General features: G+C 54.7%; 1 protein-coding gene across 13 annotated transcripts in view; it reads right to left on the reverse strand.

Annotated features, from left to right (window-relative positions):
- MSI2 (musashi RNA binding protein 2) overlaps positions 1-18,689 on the reverse strand; it is a 360,027-nt gene that overhangs the window by 14,625 nt on the left and 326,713 nt on the right. For 5 of the 13 annotated variants that reach the window (XM_080682350.1, XM_080682354.1, XM_080682347.1 and 2 more), the window contains exon 11: positions 10,980-11,042. In XM_080682350.1, the coding sequence (XP_080538476.1) occupies positions 10,980-11,042 (63 nt within the window). Of the gene's footprint in view, positions 1-7,516; positions 7,567-10,979; positions 11,043-12,378; positions 12,403-18,689 lie in introns of all 13 variants that reach the window. The other 8 variants (XM_080682352.1, XM_080682344.1, XM_080682353.1 and 5 more) reach the window with 3 other exon arrangements.

Below are 18,689 nucleotides of genomic sequence, written 5' to 3' on the forward strand. Positions count from 1 at the left end.
GAAATAAGGAAAGGGAGTGTGGGGCCCACTAGAGACGCCCTTTCTCTCCTGCACAGGGTGGTGGCTCCCAGCATCTCCTGGTTCGATCCAGGAATGCTTGATCCGGTGGCTGCCTCTGTCCCTCAGGAACATCCTCCTCTCTATCTTTCCAAAAAAGCAGCCAGTCTGGTTTTCCCCCATGAGTACCCGGCGGCCCTCCACGCTCCTGCGCCGTGCGCTCCCTCACTAATTTCCACCCTGCCTGCCCCAGCCAGAGGGGCCAGGAGCTTGCTTGTGTCTTGTAAGTGACATTGTCAGCCCAGCATACGTTTTTCTGGACTATGTGCTATTGCTAAATGAAAACACAATGAAATCTGGCAAGAGCTGCATATCAGACTGCAGGGGGCTCCCGGAGGCAGGGCCATGCCTGCTGCATGAGATGGGGGATGCGTCTCTCCCGTGGACCAGACCCCCTTCCTCCATGCCACGTCCTGGAGAACGAGGCTGAGCGTGCAGGACGTTGCTCGGGGCAAGGTGAGGTGGAGAGAGCACTGCCCCAGAGAAAGGAAGCCCTCCCAGGCCTAAGCCCTCGCAGAGACCCCTCTAGAAAGTGGGGTCTTTCTGCAACCAGAGGGCTGACCCCAGTCCCAAAGACCACTCCATCCTGCGGAGGGCCGTCCTGTGGGAGCTGGAAGGCCCTAGGACCCAACAGTATTTACTGCCCAATCCCGCTGCATGGACACTGGCTACTTGGGCTTCAGTAGCCGGGGAGGTGGGGGTGGGGGTGGGGTGGGGTGGGGTGGTGGGGGTGGTGGGGAGGAAGCTGAGGGGCAGCCCCTTGAGGACCTGTACAAAAGGCTTTCCACTTGAGCAGCCTGTCTTTAATGATTATAAAGGCACAGGAATTTAATCCATTCTTGATGGAAGCGCTAATAGCTCTGTGTCCTTGAAGTTCAAAGCGGGCGCATACATGTCACTAATTAGCTAAGCACGGAGCCATTCAACTCCCTCTCATGTTTCTAATTAGGTCTTTAATAACAAACAAACTCTGACCTTACAGAAAGGCCCCCATTCGTCAGACAGTCAAGGAGGATGGCTGCTTCCTTCTTTATGGGGGATCCAGGGCCTCTGCTTCTCTGGGTACATGCCTTTACTCTCAGCTGGCTGGTCCTCGAGGGAAGCAGGAGAACTGTCTGTGAGCACAAAGACCCTTTCTGCTCACCTGGGAGGGGGCTTTCTGGCCTGGCTGGAAAAACCAATGACTGGCAGGAGGGTCCTGGGCTCCAAGACCTCCGGCTAAGGATTCCAGACCAGCTGTCCTGCTGTTACGGAGGTTAGGGCCAGCTGCCGGCTTGCCTCTGTTTACCCCTTTCTAAGGTAGGGATGCTGGTGGCAAAGTCACAGAAATGCTGTGAGGCTCTCTACCTGGCAAGAACTTGGTGGAACTTGAGTCCACAGCTACGCACTGGACTTGCCCGGGGAGCTTTAACTATGACTGAAGACTGCCTCCCCCCCCCCCCCCCGCCCCCGCCGTGCCGGTAGGTTCTGATTTGATGGCTTTGCAGTATGGCCTGGACACTAGGAATCTTACACACTCCCCAGGCACTGGCCCCTATCTCAGAGCTGATTTGGTCATCAACAGCAGCTATTAGCAGGTCCACCTGCACTAATGAGTACCATGCAGAGACAAACCCTCAGGTTTAATCAACCCTAAAGGTTAATCAACCACACCCAAGGGTGGAAATCTGACTAGTTTTTGGTTTCTGTTTTTTTTTTGTACGGTTTATTTTTTAACCAATACACAATTTTGGAACGATTTCTGCCCTCTCATTGCCTCCATGCATAAGAAACAACAACAAAACAAAACAAATAAAAAAGAAACAAACAAACATGACTGCTGTTTTCCAGCGTATCCCCACCAACGTGCCTCATCACTTGGAAGTCCCTGGCTTTCTCTAGCCACTCCTCTCAGATCTAAGGCACTAACCCTGTCACCCCGTTCACCCCCAATGACAAAGGGATCGAGAGCTTTGGTAACAGAAGCAATGCAGAGCTATAGACTGAATGGTCCCCAAGAACCCTTCAGTCTGAAATTCTTTGGCCCCCAAATCACCCAGCTATCTGTGGCAGAAGCCTGACTAGAACCAAGTCTTCCAATTCCCTATACTTCCTTCTATGCTCTTATCCTCTTTCTCCCCCCTCCCCCCTTAAAGCTGCTTATCATCCTTATCTGATTAATCCACAAGGCATCCCTCCCCCTAGGCAGGGTAAGGAATATGAGAGAAGCTTCTGAGTTGTTTCCATCTCCAAAGCCAGGGCACAGGAAGACTTGGGCCAAATCCCTGAACACTGGGTAACTTTCCAGCAAGTCATTCCCAAGCCTGGTTTGTTTCTCTTCAAGCCAGCTGAGCAGGGAGACATTAAAATCTCTGCAGCTACCTCGGTGGAAGGTTTAAAGACCATTGCGTATGCACAGAAAAGTCAAATAACATGGCCAAGAATACACAGCAAAACTGGACAAGGGTTTTCTCCAACATCAGCCCATGTTTTCTGGTTTTGCTGCTGTGTTTCTGGTCTTTTTTTGTTTTTGGAGGCTGGGTTGACATTGCCAGACCTTTCCCTGGGTAGGTACCTAACTGATCCCCTGAATCCAGGGCATCCTAGGTCCTGCGTGTCTGAGGCTGAGCCTCTCTTTCTTGCCCTCAAGACCAGAAAAGCCGACCCTCTGCAGGCCACAGTCAGAAATAACTTCCAGAAAAAGGGGAGAAGGGGGCTGGGCAGCCTTTGCCTCCCACAGTGGGCTCTACCGCATGCACACTGGTTTGCATTAATTGTTTACCACATACCTGGACAGACCATTTTATTAATATTAGTAAGTAACCAGGAACAAAGGGCCTCTTTATTTTTAGCTCTCTCTAATTGCGTAGCAATTACTCATCTACAAAACAAATGAGCCCCTGCTCCTGGTTGCCATGGTACCAGGAGCCCAGCCTCTCTCTGCAGGACGATTGGCCGAGGAGCCCAGCTCCCGCCTCCGGCCGCGCCCTTCTCCAGCCATTGGCCTAAAGCAAAGCCCCAGCAACTGGGAAGCCAATCACCTCCCAGGGCTGGGCTTCCCAGCGACCTTCCAGATTCAGGCCTCACAGCTCACAGGAAGGGTTGTTGACATCCCTATGGAGAACGCCTGTCCTGCCCCGAGAGGCTCTCCCTTGCTCCATCACCTAATTTCTTTCGGGCCGTAGCCAACTTCCTCCAGTCTTGTTTTGGCTAAAGGCTCCTTTCAAGTAATCATCTTCAGGCTGGCTCTCTTACCGGACCACACCTTCTCTGGGTCTCCTTTGTCTGAAAGGATTTAGGGACCAGAAGTCAGATTAGAAATGTCAGCCAAAGCCAGACAGCACCATGACGTTAAGTCTGCAACAGCAGAAGCAAGTGCAAAAAATACATATGCCACCAGGGGCCTCCTGTGAATGATTCTGGGTTCTCCCTTCCCCAAGGATATGGAGAATCGAGTTGATGGCAGCAGTGGTTTTTTGTTGAGAGTATGTTTTAAAGATGCAGAGCTTTGCTCAGGCATCACAGGGCTGGTATGTCGAAGCATCTGTTGACAGTGGCCCAGAGCACAGATCTGATGAGACAGACCTAGACTTAAATCCTGTCTCTGCCGCCTCAGATAAGCTATCCAAGCCATGGTTTTTAAATCTTTAAAATGGGAGTGATGGTGCCCACTTCATAGGGTTATGAGAATTAAATGGGATAAGGCAGGTGGGCTTGGCACAGTACTTGCTTCATTCATAATACGTCTGAGTTATTATTATTAATGTATTAGTATTATCATTATTTTATTAAAATTGGCTGGGAAGTGTCTCTAGCATCCTATCAACCACATGCAAGAGATCTTTCTCTTAAGGAATCTCCCAGGTGGGTGTGAATTTTGAGAGCTTCCAATATGTCTGGCAATAAATCCCCTAGCATCTTTAACCCTGCCGGGCTGGGTTTCTGAGCCCAAAGTATTCTGACCCAAAGCCCAGGACAGTGCCTGCCACATATAATAATTACTGTTGCTATGCACATATAAACATCTGCTGAATTAAACTCCATGGCAGATGTACCCTAGGTCCAGATCTAAAATCTACGTCTGAAAGTCAGGCTGGGAGGTCCTGGAGCCTGAGTCCTCGGCTGACACAGTGCTGGCAGCTCAGACATCCTGCATACATGCATGGCGTCCGGGCAGCAGGTGAGTCCTGCACGAACAAACATGGCTCTTCCATGGGCTGCTTAAGGGTGGCTGAAGACTGGGGGTTCAAGTCCAGGTTCTTCCTCTTTGACCAAAGCATTGCTCCTCAGGTAGCCAGCTGTGTGATAAGTCATGTCTGCGGCCCAGCCTTCTCATAAAAACAAACCTACAAAACCAGGCCCCAAACTGCCTTCCTGCCTGTCTCATGGGGTAGTTGCAGTAACCGACATAACAGTCTAAGCTCAGCAGAAACACAAGGAACCCCAATGTACCAGGCATAAGGTTGCACCAGCTTCGGGGCTCCCAGACTCTGCAGTGCTCCCACCTAGCCCAGGGTGCAAGGAGGGGGTCCCTCTATCCCTCTCGCTTGTGCCCAAAGGAACCATCTCACTTTCCACTCCTCCTTCTGAGCCACCATGAGACTGGGGACCCAACCCACTCGGGGGTTGGGGGGTGGGGGCAGGCACTGATGGATGTGTCACCCACTGAAAAGAATTCCACTGATTTAAAAGACTATTAATATTCCTCCACTCCACTCACTTTAGGATTAACTTATACTTAGGTCTGGGCTTCAAGGCTAGTTGCTAATTGTACTAGAGTTGATTTATCAAGTGCATGGGATTTCTATTACAAAATTATTGATTAGAGTTGATGTATTTTATCCTCAACAGGGTTGGTCCGAAAGCCCTTGGAAAATGAATGAGGCTGAGGTCAGGGGCGGGGGTGGCTTTTTGCATAATTATAAATTCACCGGGGTTACCGAAATCCAGTGCTGGACTCTTTAAGGGGAAAACCCTGGCTCTCCCAGAAATGAAGATTGCAGTGACAAACTGAAAAACAAGGGGCCCACCCCCGGAACACAAGGCAGTGGACTGGAGATACGTGTTCAGAAGGCCTTTCCGGTAAGTCCGGCTGGCTGCCACGGCTGGTCCCAACGGGTCACAGACGGGCTCTTGCTCAGGGCTACTGCGCTGGCTGCACTCCACGGCCATAGGTGTGGTGCTATCTCAGCGAGAGGGTGTCCCCAGGACCCTGTGCACAGATGGGCCATCGTGGGGTCACATGCCCTAGAGAATGCTTGCTGCTAGCACAAGGGAGGCTGGATGGGAAAGTGGAGATGGTTTCACAGCCCCCTCCCCCTTCCTGGATACTGGATCCTGCTGACGGAGGTGCAGGAAAGCCCTCTTCAAAAATGAAGGCTGCACACTGATCCATTTTCCCATTTTCAGGGAAGCTGACAGTGCCAGAAACAATGCCTCAGGGGAAACAGGGGCTTTCAGGGGAAGGGTCTGGATTCTCAGATCAGTGAAGGGAAGAAGCGTTATCTGCCTGTATATTCCTTGGTGCTTGGCACAGAGCAAACCTTCAATGCGTGCTTGCTGGAAGCAACACCTGGGAACCCTAAAGCTCATGCCGTAGCCGATGCAAATAATTCCCGGATCCCTCCAGCAGCTGGAGGGGCATGTATGGGACACCACCGTTCACGCCCCTCGGCACTCAGCCCATCAGGCAGAGGACGCCACTGGGGACATGTAGGACATCGTGAGCCGGTGGGATAGGCATACCTCCCTTGCAAGATCTGCTCTCTTCCCCAAAGCATTTTCTCTTCTGGCTCAAGTGAAACTATTCTACACCCCGTTTGAATTTTACTTTTGCTCATTTTAGCTGTTGGAACAGAGACTCTTAGGATGTTCAGCCACAGGACAGCAAAGCCATTTTCTGAGCAGAGCCAGACCTGGGATTTAGGCCAACAGGGGAGATTTCCTGCTCTCTCTGCCTTCTGTCCCCACTCTCTTCCCCTGCTCCCCAGCCTGGGTCCATCTGCAGGGTCAGCAGCCAGATGCCTCACAGTTCCAGACCTTCCCTCTGCCCACGCCCCACCCTCAAGGCCACGCCCACCCCCATGCAGGCGGCGGAGCCAGAAGGATGGCACATTCCAGATCTCCCACCCTGGGCCTCAGCCCTCATTCTGGGGCCCACTGGCCTGCTCACCCCTGCCCCGCCGCCCCCCACCCCCCACAACTGTGCTGCCGACTTCCACAGCCCTACTTCTCTCCATGAAGCTCCCATTTGGCCCTGTCACTTCACACTCTTGGGGACTTCATGGCTCTGTGAGTTCCTGGGCTTCTGTCTCCCACCACAGATGGGGACTCTCCAAAGGCCCTGAGAGACCTCTGGCGCTCCTCAATGACTGGTCGCCACAAATACGGGGAAGGCGGTGTGTCCAAAGATGACTGCACGTGGCCCTGAGCTGAGGGCAAAGGCAGCAGGACTGGGAAGTCTTCCTGGGGAGATGGAGAAAAAGTGTGGCTTCCTCTAAGACAGTTACAGCAACCCCCACCCCACCCCCTGCCGTGCCAATAATCTCCATGCTGGCATGGTCCTCTCACCCACTCGCCCCACCCCCGGTGAGCTCATCTAACGGCTTCTCATTCACCTTCACCCACTGGGAGAACCAATGCTGACCTTCCCTAGGAGCAAACGCATTCCCTGTCTTCAGACTGAGGATCCGAAGATCTTGATCCCTGCCCCTACCACAGCTCATTTCCCTCCACCCCAGGGAGAAGACCACATAGGCAGGGCTGCCACACAGACCTGTCTCCTTGAAGGGCTTGGAGGGGCCTTGCTGGTAGCCCCTCAGAAAGAAGAAAATATCTGCTGTGTTTGTTCAAGAACCATACAAGGAAGACAAGAAAAGGAAGAACCTGAAGACTCCTTCTGATCTGGTTCCGTTCTCTCTCACTTAGTTGGACACGTGACAGAGGCCTCATTTGGGAAGGCTAGAGCTGAGGGTGGTGACCCAGTTCTGGACTGGGGGAGCAGGGAGTGTGAGGGGAGGTGGTGGTGGCTGATGGCGAGAACATGGATCCAAGCCCCTTGGCGACATTGAAAATATGGAGCCCCTTCTCTTCCTGGCCCCCCACGCTATCCTTCAGACAGCCGTGCCATGCCGCGCTGTCAGAGACCCTGTAATATCAACTCAACAATGCATGTTCTACAACTACGGCTACAGCTACCAGGACATTGACTACAATGCATGCATTTAGTTCAGTCCCACAGATACATACACTCTAAGAACAGGCAGGGAGGTGTGAAATGTTTTACTGGACAACAGGTGTTTTGGAGTTGTAACTAATAAAAAAAAATTGAAAACGAAAGTACAAAAAAAAAGACATTTCTCGAGAGTTGGATATGAATTTGTTTCTTGAACTGTTTCATCTGAACAAGCAAAAACATGCAAACCAGCTGGTACTAACAGGAAGCTGGACACTGAGAGAGGATTAATAGGTGTGGACAAACCTTCCCGCTGAGCGTGCTCAGAAGAGTGTTTGAGAGGAGGTGTGCAGATCCTAGTGTAAGAGAGGCGGGAAAGTATGCCTCAGAGACACTCTCACCGCAGCCCCAACCAAGCAAGAGAAAAGACAACAGAAACGTGACTCTCACACTCACCACCGTCAGGAGCTCATATTACTACATTGGGATAAAGCTGGCAAGTATAAAGTACAGTAAGGGGTCCTGGCTGGGGCCGGAGGTGGGCTGGGGAGAGGAGGGGGCTCCGAAGCTCTAAGATTGATCCACGGACCCACCCGTAATGCCACCCAGAAATGAAATAGCCTCCGAACCGCTTCCCTCGCCCATGGGGGGAGTCGTTTGCAAACAGGATTGAGGTTTGAGTGGGACATGATGGGGCCACTGGAACTGAATGAACACGATCAAAATAAACAAACAAACTCTTGACTGAGTACAAGAAAAGATGACATTTCAAACCACCGGGTGAAGATAAAAGAAAAGTGACACTGATAGTGAAGTTATCTAGGAGTTGGCAGGGACCTCCCCTGGTGGGGTCACCTGAGCCCTGCTCACCTCAGGCCCTGGGTGAATTAGGCAAAGGCGGGCAGGCTGGCCCAGAGGAGCTGGCTGAGGTGGGCGCAGAGCTCAAGGCCCCTGGACCTCCTACCCTGACACCGAAGCCCTGACCGATTCGAGTTGCCAACCTGCGCCCAATGGAAGCTGCTTCCTACCCCCACGGTCTCGGCAGGTGCTTCCGCCTCAGGAAGCTCCTCCCCATGGTCCTAATAAAAGAAAAAGCCCAAACAAAACTGTGGGGCTAGACAAAAAGCAAAGACAAACATAGGGGATGCCTGATCCCTACCCCATGCCCAAGATCCTGGCTTTAAGTCGTCTGCTATTCCAGCACGGCACCAAGCTCAAGGTCAGTGCCCCAAAGCATCTCCCTGAACCAGCTTCTTCTGCAAGGGGTGCAGCTGAACTGTGACTCCCTCAATGGCCGAGGCTGCTGGTGCTGGCTCAGGAGGCTGAGGGAGCACCCCTACCCCTGGGGAGGAGCTGGGCTGGGGTGCAGGGTTGCAGGCATGGGTGAAGGTAGAACCTGACAATCAGTCCTCAGTGAGCCCCTGCTGGCTGGGCGATGTGCAGACCCCAACAAGTCTGTGTGGCCCTCACACCTGTGCCAAAGTGCCACTGAGGGGCCACTACAGACAGGTAGATCGTGGGCCGCTCTGCCAGGTTCGGAGTTTAGATCTTTTTTTTTAAAGAGGGAGGGGTAGTCCTTACAGGCCAACATGCACTGAAAGAAAGAAAGGCAGAGATCTTCCTTCCCCAACCCTGTAACCCTGTTCCAGGTCCACAGGAAGGTAGGGGGTGGGCCACCCTGTCTATACACGGGCAGGTGCCCTCCACTGGGGAGTATTCTGATTAGGCGGGCACAGGCTAGCAATGCCTCTTGGGCATAGCCCAAGCCCCCAACCCCAGGCAGCACTGTGGGGTGCCTGTAGCTTCCTGGCGGAGCCCGCACTCTGGGGGGGGGGGGGGCGACACCTCGGAGTTGAGGATTTACTCCTGCTCTACCAGGCTGGTGTGGGGCAGTGGTCGGGGCACACACTCCTGAATAGAGTTCACTAACAGTGCAGCGATGAGCATGGCTGACCTAGGATGGCCTGTGGGAGACTGCGTTCCCGATGGAAATGGCTACAAATAAAACACCACTGATCCTGAAAAAACAAAAGGTGTGGTTGGAGATGGCTCTGACCTGGGGGTTAGGAGTTAGAGGGGTGGGTGGGACTCCCGCCTGGCTCTGGGTCTGTGGGAGGTGAGGGTGGCGGAAGGGGGCCCAGACCACGGGGAGACCACTCTGACTCACAAAGAACCCCATGCTGCCCTTTAAACTTGCCATGAAGTCAGGAAGGATGGGGTGGGGAGAGAGGCAGGGTTAATTTCGGGTTAAAGTTTAGTTTCATAATCCAAGTTATAATAAGAAAGAAACTGAACGGAGAAAACAAAACCAACAACACTCAAAAATCTCGTTTCCTTTTGCTCGTCCCCCCACCAAGCACCGGTAGGGCAGAAGCTTTCTCCTAAAGACTGAAGTTAAAAATCCAAACAGAACAGGGGGACTCGAGGCAGCTGTGCCCCTGCCCCAGGGCAGGGGGCGCCCAGGGATGCTGGTCAGAGGGCCAGGGAGGCCTTTGGGGCCGCGAGGCGGCTGGATGCTCAGGGAGGGTGCCCAGCTCTCCACACCTGCTGGCCAGTCTGCCCAGCTCTCTGGCAAACTGCCCTCTGCGCCCCGAGAACACCCTGGCCCCTCCACATAAATCCCCAGTGGGCGATTCACAGGAGCGGATCCTTTGTAGCTCGAGGCAGTGCCAGTTTGCATGGAACGGATTTTTACTGAGGTTTCTAATGGGCCTCACTGTGCCAGTGTCTTGTCACAGAGGTTTGGGTTTTTGGCATTTGCCCTCTGGGCTTTTAATGCCCCATTTCCTGGTACCCTCACCAGCACCTCCCTCCCCGCCCCTCCTGGGAGCCCTGTTACATCAAACTAATCGTCCCCCTGGATGCTCCAGAGCCCGGTCCACAGGGTGTGGGGGGAGCTGCAAACCACGGTTTAGGAGGAGCAGGGGCTCTAGGTGCCCAAGGGGAGAGGCGGGGGAGGCCAGGAGCCTCACTGGGAGCCCAGAGCACAGCAGAAGCCCCGCCCGCTTAGGAAGGCAGTGGGCATCTAGGGCATCTGGGGAGAGGACCCAAGACCCTCCTGGGGCCTGGACATGCCCACAGCGCCCCTGGGAAAATGTTCCCACCTCACTTGAGGGGTTCCAGACCTTCTAAAAGGCTGGCTTTGGAGACCAAAGGACCGGGGCGACCTCCTGGGCGGGAAAACCCCGCTTCCCTTGGCAGCCGGAGTCCAGGAGCTCTCTTGTCTCTGCTAAGAGTGTCTGGGTGGCAGCAGGGACTTCAGGAATTGCAGCTCGTTCGCTGAGGTCAGGGCTGCCCCCAGTTTGGCCTTTGGGAGCTCTGGCCTTTAGCCGGATCAGCAGGCCCACCTGCCAGGGCAGCAGGACTGAGTGGACTGGTTGCCCCGAGGATGAGCTTCCCGTGACGACCTAGACCTCCGGCTGGTCAGAGACCCGAGGACAGGACCTTGCGAACCAGCAAAGGCCGAGGGAAATGACCGCAGTGCTCTGAAGCCGGCTGTCAGGTGAAGGGGCTGTCCGAAGCCGAAGAGCGACTCGTTTCTCTTTTTTGCAATGACAGGATAATAATCTACCTTTGGTTTGCAGTCCCTGACCGAGCCCGGCTGGGAGGTGCCCTGGGTGGCAGGGCCTGGCCCAAGCCTCCCTGTCCCGCCCTCCGGGCTGTGGTGAGAGTCGGGGACAGCCGCAGCCACACAGATCCGACAGGGCCTTTACCTTCCCCCGCACACTGGGGCATGCCTGGCAGCCGCCTGTCCCATACACCTTCCTACCTGATCCTCTTGCCGCCGCCACCGCTGCCGCTGCCACTGGTCCGTAAGCCGCTGCTGGGAAGCCTGGCAGAGAGAGAGAGGCGCTGGAGTCAGGGGGGAGGGTCCTCGCAGGGGCCGCAGGCAGCCCTGTCTCCCAGGCCACTCTCCCCCGCCCTCCACACAAAGGACGGGCCAGCTTCCAGGGGGACACAGATCAGTGGCTTCTCAGGCTTCTGGAAGGCACAGCAGCTGTAGGTGTGTCAGATGCTCACACACCTGTCACCCCGGAAACTGGTTCTAAAAGGCATCCCAGAGGATGAGGAGGCACGTCTCTGGAGAGCTGGGGTGAGCTCCCTGCCACCTCTGCACGGACCCCTGGCCATTCCCAGGCTTGGTCAGAGCAGGACCAGGCATGGCTGGGCTGCCTGCAAGGAGCGTCTGCCCTGAGCCACAGGCAGGAGGCCCTCGGGACGGAACAGACACAAGAATAGGCACCTTGGCCAGGAGACGGCTTAACGCTGGCTGTTTTCCGTAGGCTCTGCAGGTGTGCTGGACCATCTTAACGCCAGACTTGGTCATGTCAGCAGCATGGCTGCCCCAGGCCTGAGCGGGGAGAATTCTGGGGGTCCAGCTGACTGCGTGCGCATGAAGCCCGCAGTGGGAGGGAGCGTGGGGGCCTGGGACAGATGCAGAGTGAGCCCTGTGGCTTTCTCTCTCTCAGTGGTTCAACCTCAGAGGCACCGTCGTGGGGATTTAGATCTGGCTCTTATCTAGCTGGCACTGCAGGGTCTCCTGGGGTTTTGATCAAGTTCTGTGCGTTCTAGAAACTTCTTGATCGAGGCTTATGCTATCGAATACTGCACCAGGAAGCAAGGCTATCCCAGCAATGGGACTAAAAGGACAAGGTGACCCAGTGTGGCAGCAGAACATCCAGGTAAGGGAAGTGCTGGGCCAGTCCCCTCCCCTGGGCTTCCCTTGGCCACTAGATGTGCACACAGCCGGGCACTGGGACACACATAGACATACTCCCACACACGTGACACAAACAGCCTCTCCATCCAGGCAGATACTTGGAGGCCTGATTCCAAGACTCATTTCCAGTGACGGGTTTTAAATGATGTGCCAGGGGCAGCAGCATGGAGCACACAGCCCCACGGAGCTGCTGGGCGTTGGCCACAGAGCCTTCGGGTAAGGCATCTGCACAGGACTGAGGGGAAGACATGCACCACGGGCGGCAGGGAGCAGGGAGGACAGGAAGGAGAGAGGAGCCATCCCCAAACAGAAAACTAGAAGCCCACTAAACTCTAAGACTACTCTCCTAGCTACACGGAACTACTGGGGGGAAAGAAGTTCAAACGGAACGAGCTACTCTAAGAAGGTCAGGCTAAGCTACTGCAAATGCCAATGAAAAGAAACATACTTGCATTTAAATATGGTAATAGGGCTGTTGAAGGGGGAAAAAGAAAGATCCAGGTGAAGTCAATGTACACACGCGGTGGACCCTGCGGCTGGACTGGGTCTCCCAGCTCCTGTGAGGACCACAGGCGCCCGCCTGGAGGCTGCTCCCTCCCCCTGCGGGGCACCAAGGAAGGGGCTCCCCCACCAAGGCCTCTCCCCATTTCTTCTGGGCAGGATCTAGATTTCTGAAGATGTGGGTGCTGGCGAATGTGCTGAAGGAAAATAAGGAGGAAGTCAGGTTATTTCTCCCTGTCCCAATTCTCAGCCCGCCAGGTTCCTGCAGGCAGAGAGCATGGACTGGAGGAGGAGGAAGAGGGGGAGGAGGAGGAAGAGGGGGAGGAGGAGGAGGGGGAGGAGGAGGAGGAGGGGGAGGAGGAGGGGGAGGAGGAGGGGGAGGGGGAGGAGGAGGAAGAGGGGGAGGAGGAGGAGGGGGAGGAGGGGGAGGAGGGGGAGGAGGGGGAGGAGGAGGGGGAGGGGGAGGAGGAGGAAGAGGAGGAGGAGGGGGAGGAGGGGGAGGAGGGGGAGGAGGAGGGGGAGGGGGAGGAGGAGGGGGAGGAGGAGGAGGAGGAGGAGGAGGAGGAGGAGGAGGAGGAAGCGGACGCGGAGAGCAGCAAGGCCCAGCTATTCTTGCACACTCTCAGGAAGCAGGTTTCCTTGGAAGTGTGACAAGGTGGTGGTGGAGGTAGGGGGATGGGTGGGGGGGCGGGGAGGCAGGACTGGGGGAGGGGAGTTTAGTCAATAAAAAGATTTAACCAAAGGTCTATTTTCTGGAGTTAAGTGCATTTTGGATGAAAAGTCCAAGAGAAAGAGGAAGGGAAAAAAATATCCAGGGAAATCCATTATCCTTAATCTCAGATAAAGGCTGCTGGAGACTGAGCATCACATTGCTAAGGGCTGGAATTTAATCTCCATCAAAACGGGCTGAATGGAGTGACAGGTGTGAGGAGGGGCTGGGAGTGGAGGGCCACCCAGTCTGCCCCTTACAGTGAGTGAGCCCACAGCTCTCTCAGCACAGGGCAGAGGCCCCACCACACAGCGTCCTCTCAGCCCCTCCCCAGGCTCCCTGCCATCCACCTCCAGTGTGATTGTCACCCTCTATCCAGCCATCTGCCCTGCCTTCAAGACAGGATTCTCCCCTGTGCAACGCTGTTCCACCTTCTCCATGCTGGGCCACGTGGTCAGATGGTCACAAACATACTGGGGGCCTTGAATTCCTTACTGATGACCGTGGAGTGTAATCATTTATCCTGTCCCAACGTCAAGATGTCATTTTAGTGGCTCACTTGCCAAAGCTCAAATGAGAACGTGCAATCTTCTATTCAGCTCTAAGAACAACTGGGCCAAGCGGCTGGCATGACCCTGGTCGTCGGATCTTCCCATTTCTTAGCAATATATCAGGCAGAAAGGAGAAAAAATCTTGCTGAAAAAAATCTCAGGGCCTCAGTGATCTAGGTTGCCTACCGGGGAACTTAGGTATTAGGAATGTAGCATGCGTCTCCTATTTGGAAACCTGGCATTAAAAAAGAAAATGCCCCGCCCTAACTGATTTGGCTCAGTGGATAGAGCGTCGGCCTGCGGACTCAAGGGTTCCAGGTTCGATTCCGGTCAAGGGCATGTACCTTGGTTGCAGGCACATCCCCAGAAGGGGGTGTGCAGGAGGCAGCTGATCGATGTTTCTCTCTCATCGATGTTTCTAACTTTCTCTCCCTCTCCCTTCCTCTCTGTAAAAAATCAATAAAATATATTAAAAAAAGGAAAAGAAAATGCCTGGATACACAGGAATGAAGCACTAATGGTGGAAATCCAGGCATGGGCAGGCACCACGCCGTGGGGTAGCTGTCATTGCTGAGGAGCAGTCAGACCCGATTCGATTCGGTAGCCTGGAGCTGCTGTGTCCCTCACGTGGAGTAACAGAAGGCTCACTGGGCTTGGCCTCAAAGCCTGCTCCGCCCCGGCTGCCCCTGCCTCGCTGGGTGACTTGGGTGCCATCTCTCTGGGCCCTGAGTAACCGACTCCTTTTTCCTGCAAGGAGGGTGGGCTTGCCTTGGCTGGCGTGGCTCAGTGGATGGGCTGCAAAGGGGTGAGAATGGAAACAGTTGAATGATACATTTCTGGAGTGAGAGGACCCAGGGGTTCGGAACAGAACAGGGGGCAAGAAGAGGGACAATTGATAACCAAAGCTACACATTTACATGATCAAACTGTATAATTTAGCATTGAGGGAAGCAAACATATGTCTATTTGTGGGGGGGGGGGGGACACACCCACAAAACCCCGAGTTCCTGGCATTCAAAAGAGAAATATGACTTCTACACTGTTTTGGAAGCAAGCCTGACACTCACCGAGGATACCGACAGCCATTCCCATGGAGGCCCGGGACAGAGGAGAGAGCTGGGAGCCGCTGCTGGGGACAGGGGTGCAGGGGAGTGTGGGCTGGGAGTGTCTGGCCCTCTACTGGAGCCTGGCTAATGTCGGTCTGGAGAGGGAGGCGGAGAGGCCAGTGAGAAGGCCAGGTCTGCCTGGACCAGGGGAGGGTCCTGGATCCTCCCTGATGCTTTAAGGGAGCTGCGAGGTTCTGGGGCCAAGAGCCCAAGGGTGCTGGCACCTATAGCAGAGGGATGGCATAAAAACGGCCCCAAATATTTCTCAATGCAACTGCTGTTTGGCTTAATTTTTAGATAACAAATATTCCTTTAGACATTTAGATGGGGATAACGGGAAGGTGCACTGTTATAAAAGCTTTGCGAGGTTTTATAACTTTTGTTGCCAGAAAGCCTCTGTTTGGATGAAGGGGTCTTAGAATCGTAGAAGAGGAAGTCAGGGAGCACCCTTTGAAAACCAAGGGAAGTTCCCAGAAGAGGCAAGTGCAGACCATGGGTGCAGGGCCAGGCACGGAAGGTATGCGCTTGCCCAGATTCCTTCCGGCTCGGAGGTGCTAGGGAGCAAAACAGGGTGCCTGCTGCCACTGAGTCCTGAGGCCCAGAGTGGGTGGGGCCTGGCCCCTGCCCCACGTGGCACCTGCAGCGGCCCATCTGCGACTGACTGCAGCTGGGCGGGGCCGTGTGCTGCTCCTCTGTAAACTGGTTTGTGATGCCTCCTGGCCGGGCTGCTGAGAGATTCGGTGAGAGGATGGCGCTGGGTGCTCAGCACGGTTATCTGGCACTCGGTAATGGCTTAGTAAGTGGAATGATAACTTTTATTTCTATTTTTATTATTATTGCTCAAGGTAATAACAGTAGCGGAGCTGAGAACTCCCTTCGGTGCCTTCCTATTCTAAAATCCTATTAATTTACATGACATTTCACATCCAAAGTGCTTTAATAGATAACATTTACAATTCACTTGCGAGTGATAAGGGTATGTTTTATCTGCAGTGTAAGCTCTAAGTCTGGTGGGGTAATGTGATGGCAGGAGGCAAGAGGCTCCCAGGGGCTCAGGGAGGGCCTGGCTGGGGTGGCCACGGCCATGGGGCGCGGTGAGCACAGGTGCGGCCATGGATCCTAGAGCCCTGGTGTTTGTGTTTGGCAGCTGGATGGGTGAGCTCCGAGGCCCTCTTGTCCTGACGTATGTCCCCGGGCTCCTAGCAAGGGCCTGGCCACAGGAGCCCTGTGGGTCCTTCCAAGTGGCGCCCTGTTTGCTCCTCTGCCGGACAGGTGCCCTGGTTCACCACCATGTTTCCAGCAGTGAGGGCAGGGCCTGTGGCAGAGCAGGTGCTTAACAACGAGGTGCTCAATGAGTAAAGGATGGATGGGTGGAAGCGGACAAATAGATGCAAGAAGGTGCTCTTCCTACTCGTGGCCTTACCTGAATACTAGCACATGCAAGGCCAGTACCAGAGGTCAGATGAAGAAAGTCTAGAGGGGCCTTAAGCGAGTACCACTCAGGGCTGGCCTCAGGCTCAGAGCAGGGCAGCAGCGCCGTAGGGGAAAGTGGCTGGCTTCCCCTGCTGAGAGTGGCAGCAGCCGCTTTCTCTGTGGTAAATGCCTCTGGGTGAGGCTGTCCACCTCCAAGGGGAGAGGCTCCGAGCCCACTGGGTCGGCGCAGTGGCCTTCACAAAGGCCCCAACAGGGACCAACTTCCTACTGCAGGGTGGGGTCAGCACTCCTGGTCCACGGAGTGTTTGTCCCAGATGCCCTGGGTCTGGAAAGGAGTGGCATCAGCTTCCTAATGCTAAAATCTGTTGTCTAGTCGTCCCACCCGTGACAACATCTGCCCAGAGGGGGGGCAGAGAATCAACAGAGGCAAGAATGCAAGGGAGGGGGCGAGATATGTAATGCATTCATGCCTTTAAGTCTGCTGGTCTCTTGACATGGAATACCTTTCTCTCATTATCTGCCTGGCGAACTTCTATTTGTGCTTCAAAACCCCATTCAGATGTCGCCCATTCCTGGAAGCTTTCCAGGCAGAGCCAGTGACTCCGCCCCGGTGCTCATTCTGCATACCAGTCAGACCAAAAGGGAACACATCAGAACCCAGCTCGGGGTAGGTCCTAAAGACTTTCCTGCACCACAGAGAATGCGCTCTCGATCCCCACACCCCAACCCCACCACCACTGAAGGAACAGAGCAGAGGCAGTGACCCTGTTGGGTAGGGTCGCTGGGAGAAGGGGATCCAAGTTCATTTGGACACAGGGATGAAGAGGGAGGGAGTGGGGCCACACCTCCGCCTTCTGGACTGTCCGTAGCTGTTTGCCGGGCTTAAGCTGCGCAGCCCTCAGGCCTGGCACTGCTGCCTGTCTATAATGCCACACTGAGCAATTTATGCTTTGTTGTTTTTTTAAGCTGTGACCTTTCACTTGCTTTTGCTGATGGAAATTAAAACTGAAGGGTTGGAAGAAAGGTGATTACATTCCTGCTGGTAGGCTTACTGGAGACTATGTGAGCTGGTGGTACAGGCAGCTGGAAGGTGTGAAGGAAGTGAGGACCTTGGAGAGGGCAGCCCATGGAGAGGGCAGGTGAAGTCATGTCCACAGCCTACCTCACTGCTGCCCCTGACCAAGCCGGCTGGGCCCTCTGCTCAGGCATGGATACCACACTACCTTTTCCAAAGCATTAGCTCATCCCTAGTCTCAGTAACCTGCAAGGAAGAGGACAGGACAAGGATCAACAGCCCCATTTGACAGAGGGGGAAACTGAGGCCCAGAGGTGGTCTTACTCTCCCAGTAAGCTTGGGGCAAGAACTGGTCCCCGACTCCCCGCCTGAGAACAGTGTTTGGGCCCTAGCACCGGGCGGAGAGCTGGGTTAGGCACACTTCCTTCTCTTTATGCAGAGGAGCTTCCTGAGGCGCTGAAAGCTAATCAAAAGTGAAACCCGCAACTCCCGTCCACTCGGATTGTTCCAATTCATTTCCACAAACGGCCCTGCGCTCTGCTCCCATCTGGGAATAGCGTCAGCCCTGACTGTCCACGTGGAGGGAGCAGCAGCGGCACGCCCCACCCACAGCCCTGACTGTCCTCATGCAGGATTTGGGGTGCGCTGCCGAATTTTGCTTTTCCATTTATTAAAGTAGCAGATAGGCTTTCCGGACTAAGCTTGCCTTTAATATTCAAACGAGAGGATTAGCCCCACGTGCACAGGGCCAGGTGGCAGAGGGGCGGGCTGGCCCGGGGAGGCGCTAGCTTGTGATTTAAAACCTGGTTTCCGCCCCATCTGTGGAGGGTTAATCCCTGGAGGGGAAGGGACGTGCAGATGAGGGCTGTGGTGAAACAGATGTGCAGGCTGCTGTGTCAGGAGGAGCTTCCGTTACAAGGGAGCGCGTGGTTTGAAGTGCTGGGACCCACAGCTGTGGGTGCCCCGTGCATGGGTGCATGGGCACGGCAACGTACCTGGAAGCCAGCCACCCTGTGTCGGCATTTCTAGATGGGCTTGCCTGCGAGTGAACAGCCAGCCGTCGCTCACCGGTGGGCTCCACCCTGGATCCCAACCAGGAGCAACGGGGGTTCCCCGTGAGGGCACTCCGAGGGGACCAGCAATGCTTCCTCTCAGGTTTGTGGTGGAGATTTCCAAGTGTCCCCTACGGCCCAGCCCACTCTTCTTCCACAGGTCCGAGCCCCGTTTCTAGCTGGGTACACAGCTACCTGGAATACAGACATTTCTGCGGTTCCCTTGTAGCTAGAACTGGCTGTGTGACAGCTAGAACTGGCCGTGTGACTAAGGTCTGACTATGGGATCTAAGCAGAGTGTCACGCGTGACTTCTAAAAAGTATTATTAAAGGGAAGCAATGTGCTCTTCTGGGGGGAATATGTAATGACTGGAGTCAAGCAGCCTTCTTA

This window comes from Plecotus auritus, assembly GCF_963455305.1.
Source record: "Plecotus auritus genome assembly, chromosome: 7".
Lineage (NCBI taxonomy): Eukaryota > Metazoa > Chordata > Mammalia > Chiroptera > Vespertilionidae > Plecotus > Plecotus auritus.